The sequence below is a fragment of the Pinus tabuliformis genome, chromosome 5_2, assembly GCF_031772625.1.
Source record: "Pinus tabuliformis cultivar Carrire ecotype Pingquan chromosome 5_2, CPIR1, whole genome shotgun sequence".
Classification (NCBI taxonomy): Eukaryota; Viridiplantae; Streptophyta; class Pinopsida; order Pinales; family Pinaceae; genus Pinus; species Pinus tabuliformis.
Genome location: NC_142306.1, coordinates 154853352 through 154859878, shown reverse-complemented (window position 1 = coordinate 154859878; position 6527 = coordinate 154853352). Strand labels below are relative to the sequence as shown.

The 6527-nt window shown below is 37.9% G+C and overlaps 1 protein-coding gene across 1 annotated transcript; it reads left to right on the top strand.

Moving 5' to 3' along the window:
* The first annotated feature begins 2985 nt into the window (after window positions 1-2985).
* Window positions 2986-5702, top strand: LOC149157984 (UDP-galactose/UDP-glucose transporter 4-like). Its single transcript, XM_089437689.1, has 8 exons — window positions 2986-3232; window positions 3376-3621; window positions 3818-3846; window positions 3957-4158; window positions 4613-4855; window positions 4970-5071; window positions 5167-5274; window positions 5368-5702. Exons 2-8 carry the CDS (start codon window positions 3481-3483, stop codon window positions 5533-5535), a joined length of 993 nt encoding a protein of 330 aa, XP_089293815.1. The 5' UTR covers window positions 2986-3232; window positions 3376-3480; the 3' UTR covers window positions 5536-5702.
* The last annotated feature ends 825 nt before the right edge of the window (window positions 5703-6527 follow it).

Below are 6527 nucleotides of genomic sequence, written 5' to 3'. Positions count from 1 at the left end.
ATATATCTCTCCCATGCCACTGCCAAAACGTCAGTCAAACCAATTTCCACAACTTTCTCCCATACATGAAAGATTTTGTTCCATGTTTTAATAACCTGAGCAAGGTAAATGATCCCTCTAGCATTTAATCTAGCAATGAAGTCACCTGTACTGAGTGAATCCTCCTCCACACCCAGAATGTGATCTCTACCTATAATAATGTTGTTTCCTGTGCCAAATGACCAGCAAGTGCGATTTAGGAGCCATTGTTTGATTTTGTTGAAGCTTGCCCAAATGGAAAATCCAATTGTTTTGTTTTGCTTTATTTTGTTTTGTTTTGTTTTGGTTTTGTTGTTGTTTTGTTTTGTTTTTGTTGTTGTTTGTTTGTTTGTTTTGTTTTGTTTTGTTTTGGTTTGTTTTTTTTTTTTTCTCGATCAGGTCATCTCTCATCCACACTTTCGCCTTAGTGTCACTCAGATATTTTGCTTGAATGATGTCTCCCCACAGATATCCTCTGAATACGCTGCTCCATAGAGATTTGGTTAAAAGTGCCCATCCAAATACTCTTAAGTTTAAGATGCCCCAGCCACCAAATTGCTTTGGAATCATGAGTCTATCCAATTTGATCAGATGATATTTGATGGATTTTCTAGACACTGCCCAGATGAAGTTTTCCATTATACGACAAAATTTGTTAATGATAGTGGTGGGGAGACAGTATAGGTGTGCCCAATACACTGCAAGTTGCTGCAACACCAACTGTGAGTGTGACTCTGCCCCCGAGTGTCAAACAACGATGCTCCCATCCATATATTTTCTTATGAAATTTGTCAGCAATCCATAATCAGTCGTTAACTCTGTAATTGTTTGGTTTGATATTGAAACCCATATATCTCAAACCCAATCCAATTGTTTGAGTGGGCATGCCAAAAATGTTGGCAATATGTTCTACCTCCTCCCGATGACCTTCAACATATAACAACATGGTTTTTCCTTATTTATCATGAGTCTTGAAGCGTCACCGAACCTGCAAAAGATATGGTGTAATGTGGTCCATTGCATCCTGGAAAGCATTCCGAAAATCAAAATGTCATCAACAAAAAAAACTGTGTGAAACCTTTATGCTGCGTCCCAAGGTAAGTCCAGTAAAAATGTTCTCCATTCTGGCAACTTTGATCTTATGACTGAGGCCATCCATGACTAGTATAAATAATAGGGGCGATAAAGAGCAACCCTGACGTAGTCCCCTTCTGGCACCAAAAAATTTAGTGGGATATCCATTTATAATTACAACATATTGAACAATGGATACACAAGCCATGATCCACTCTATATTTTTCATATCCAATCCAATTCTTGTAAGTATGATGCGAAGGAAAGCCCAATCTACACAGTCATACACTTTCTGTAAGTCCACCTTCATAACCAACGCTTCCATTTTCTTCATGTGGATGGAATGAAGGCATTCCTGTGCAGTGGCAACAACGTCATGAATCAATCTGTCATGCAGAAACCCATATTGTTCCTGAGAGATATAAGTGGAAAGGGTCGACTTTAGTCGTACCGCTATGATCTTGGATATAAGCTTATAAATAGGGAGATGGGCCTGTAGTCCTTAAAGGATTCCAACTCTTTTTTCTTCGGAATGAGGGCAATGAATGTGGAGTTGATGGCCCCTGGAATGTGTCCCCGAATCCTGAACTCTTCTGCCATAAGCAGTGAATCAGGCCCTATTAGGTCAAAGAAATGTATGAAGAATTCAACAGTCCAACCGTCTGGCCCAGGGCATTTATCTTTTGCAAAGGATTTTAGGACCTTATGGATCTCATCCAAATCAACGGGCCTGTATAACGCCAAATTTTGAGCTTGATCAAACATGGTGGGATAGGAGTCCGAACCTCAAATTTGGGCCACAATCAGTGTACACCCTCGCGCTCGATAGAAGGATTCAAAGAATAAAATTGCTTCTTTCTGGATATCAGTGGTAGAATGTACCATATTGCCATTTGAATCCCTAATGTGCCATATCGAATTGATGTTCCTCCTATAGTTTGCATATCTATGATTTTTTTTTGTCCCCTCTTTTAGCCACAGTGCTTTGCTCTTCAAGCGCCAAGTGGCTTCTTGTATGTGCAGGATCTTCCTCTTTTTATCCTCCATATCCTTTATTTTGTGAATGAGAGCAGGAGAGGGGTTCCCATTATCCACAATCTTACCAAGTCTCCCCATTTCCTCCATATATGATAAGTCCTTACTCATGGCCTTTTCTTAATTCTCTCCTATTTTGGGACCTCCAATTTTAAGGCACGAAGTTTTTCATATATGGCATGCATGGGTGAAATATTTGTTACTTAGTGCGACGAGGTCTAGAAAGATTTAACCAAATTATTAAAATCATCACCCTCAAACCAGATTCTATGAAATTTGAAGGGCATACCCAAACGCATTTCCTCCCGTTTCCAAATTAACAATATGGGCATATGATCAGAGACATATATCTTAAAGACATCAGAATGGAGGAAACCCAATCTCTCTACAAGGTTTTCATGGACCAAAAACCCCTTATACAAAATGGAACTGAAAGTTAAACGACAAAATTTCAACTGGATTTAAAATAAGATTAGTTCAAAAACTGAGTTGCGCAATTTAAATTTGAAGCTGTTTCGTGTGATTGTTTTACGTTTTAGAGATTAGCCGGTTATATTTCTTGACAAATTTGTCCAAATTTTGAAATTATAAATTTAATAGGTAGATATTGATCACTCCAAAATGTGGATACTGAATGTATATTTTCTTTGAAAACAAAATTTTGAAATTACAAATTTAATATGTAGATATTGATCGCTCCAAAATGTGGATACTGAATGTATTTTCTTTGAAAAAAAAAAACTACCAAAAATTGTTACCGGTGAAAAACACTCCAAAAGACTTTAAAGGGCATCGCCTATCTAGGTTAAGCGCTGATTTCCAAATTTCCATAAAAATCTACTCATATCCTTTTCTACCTTGATTGACACACAAGGCGTATCTGTCTTCCTGTCCTCTATCCATGGCGAGTCTTTACGGTATCTTTCTCAGCTGCCCTGTTTCTATTCTTCTACCTTGATTGTCACGCAAGATTGATGGACCTTTCTGGCATTTGGCCATGGCGATTCTTGTGTTAAAGTCATGGATAAAGTTTGAAGGAGTTCCTCTGTCAATGCCACATAAACAGAATCACGGGTAAATTGCTCTATGTGCGCCGATATTTAAGGTACAGTGACAAACTCCTGGGTTATTGGGTCAATACCCGCATTAATAGGAATAAATGTATTACTCTTTTCCACTCTGTTTTCGTCTCGCTTATATTCTAAGGGAAACTTCCACGTTCTATGACCATTACCACTAATTCTGCAGCTGGATTCCTTACAAGTATTGCGAGGAAGAGAGCTCAATTCAAATTTCCCAAAACGAAAGGAAAATTTGCTGATTCCCCCTTTAGTCTGTAATTAGATTCAGACCATGGGTGGCGTAAATTTAAGCAATGGCAATCAGGGAATGAGCCTGTTGGGTATAAAGTTAGCAGGAAAGCCCAGATGGTTTCAACTCCTCCTCTGCGCTGGAGGATTCTTTCTTGGGTATCTGGTGAATGGAGTCTGTGAGGTACTTTCATACTCATTGTAACTGCCATATGAGTTCTTGCATGGAGTAAACGCATCTAATTACTGTCATCGTTTCGATTTCATTAGTTACCTAGCAAAACTAAACAACGCTTGACAACAGACCTTGATGTCTGAAACCTAACAAGAGATTTTCTGAAACTGCAAAACTGACTCTGTTTGGGAACTGTTGTATGCAGGAATACCTGTATAACAGACTCAAATTCAGGTGAATGTTCAGAATTTCAAATATGTTCAGAACGCACTTGCATATAAATACTTGCAAAATAAGCCATGTTTACTCACCCACATTTCGTTTGTTTTGTTTTCTGGGTAAAGCTATGGGTGGTATTTCACTTTTGTACAAGGCTTTCTGTATATTGGGCTTATATATCTCAATGGCTTCCGACTGAAGCACATCTTGAATCCATGGAAAACATACATAAGCCTCTCTGCAGTACTGATGGGATCCCAAGGGTTGACCAAGGGATCTTTAATATTTCTCAACTATCCTGCCCAAATCATGTTCAAGTCTACCAAGGTATATTAAATTTATAATAATAATAATAATTTATTTTAAGGTCACTGTAAAGTCAGATATCAAATTGGTAGGAGATCTCTGGTTTCCGGTATGAGATCTCTTGTTTCTGAGATATGAGATCCCCTCTGCATAGCTGCCATTTATATATAAATTGACATCTCTTGTTTCTGAGATATGGGATCCCCTCTGCATAGCTGCCATTTATAACATATGTGAAGAATTATTATACTCTGATTAGTGCTGAATTACATATTATTATATTTATTCAGACATAAAATTGGTTTATAAGATTCCTTGTTTCTGAGATAAAGGACCTGCCTCTGAACAGTTATTCAGGTATAGATTGACATATATGGATAATTATTGTACTCTGTTTAATGCTTAATTGCATATTATCATATGTACTCAGATTAATGATGAACTGCATATTACTATATGATTTGATCCATTGCAGGTTTTACCTGTGATGATTATGGGGGCCTTCATACCAGGCTTAAGAAGGAAATATCCAGTGGAGGAATATATCTCAGCTGTATTGCTTGTGCTGGGTTTGATAATCTTCACACTTGCAGATGCCCAAACATCTCCAAATTTCAGTATATGCGGAGTTTTCATGGTGTGTGGGGCTCTGATTTTGGATGCCTTTCTGGGCAACCTTCAAGAGGCCATATTCACCATGAATCCCACTACTACACAAGTATGGACTGCAAAAATAATTGATGAACCCAATTAATTAACTCTCATGGACACTAATTCTGTGTTACATATACCCTCTATTATGTATTTATTTACATGCTTGAATCTGCTACAGATGGAGATGTTGTTCTGCTCCACTGCTGTAGGGCTACCATTCTTGATTCCTCCCATGATTTTGACTGGAGAGCTCTTCACAGTCTGGGGCTCCTGCCTACAAGTATGACTTCAAGTCCATTCCAAGGAGTTCTACTCGTTTAAATTTCAGAATTACCAATACTGACTTCTGACTCCAATAATGTTCTCTTATGGCAGCACCCTTACATTTACGTTGTGTTGATATTTGAAGCCATGGCCACCTTTGTAGGCCAGCTGTCTGTTTTATGTTTAATAGCAATCTTCGGAGCTGCTACAACTGCCATGGTTGCTTACCAGTTACCCTATTTCTAAATTCTTACCTAAATTTAACGTTGCTTATTCTTTAGAGGTTTCTTTGATGATAGTTGAATTCTGCAGGTCACAACAGCAAGAAAGGCGTTTACATTGCTCCTATCATATCTCATATTCACGAAGCCAATGACCGAGAAACATGCAACTGGGTTGCTTCTAATAGCCATGGGAATCGTTTTGAGGATGGTTCCAAATCCAATGCCCAATTCGGTGCGAATACAAAGCAACTCTTAGGTCTTGGGCGGCCCTCCCAACTAAATGTTGCTTGGAAAGATCATACAGTGTAACATAACGCAGGCCATTTGACACCTGGAAAAAACACGGCCCATTTGTATCATATTCCCCTCAGTAATACAATATAATGATGCATATTGTAACAGTGTATTTGTGGGAGCGTATCCCTGACTTTGCATGCATCCCTTTCACTTGGAGTTGTGTTTCAGGAAATGTTTATTGTGTGAAATTGTAGCTGAATCTGTACAGATTGGATCTAGTTAGAAAACAATGAAAAACACTGGCAAGTAGAAAACAATGAAAAACACTGGGAAGTGGAAAGGAAAAAAAATAAAAGGAAAAAAAATAAATAGAGAAAAATAATTAATGAATTCTAATAAAAATAAATAAATTATGAGAGAATACAAATTCAACGCAATATATTCTACATGGCTGAACTAATACAGTGGTGAATCTAGAGATGTGAACATGCAGTGAGGAGAATTGACTCCTAGATTTAACTAGCCATGTAATCATCATTTAACTATCTCATGCAAGTGGAGGTAGTAGAATTCATGCATGCATTTGCGGAGTGCCCTCTTGGTGATAATAACGAGGTTGCCCTGCATGACTCTACTTGTTAGTTTTCGGTAGCTCTGAGGTACTTCTGTATTGGTGGTGCCTAAAATGTAGAAGTAACCTAGCACATTTCATTCCCTAGACACTTTACTTCACAAAGTTGAGAAGTGCACATTTTTAATTAATGACTAAAAAGTGAATTTTTACAAAGTGAATATGACTTTATAAAGTTGGGTCACTTAAGTGATTTAAGTAGTGTCCAATATGAAATGAAGTCATGACCATTGATCTTGATATGACTAGATTAAATCGTAGACATTGAGACCTAGAGTTAGGGATTTTAGTCATTGATGAGAAATAAAAGGAGAATAAGAGGGTGAAGAGGCACACTATTCTTCATGAGATTTGGAGAGGAGGAGAAAGGGAGCCATGGG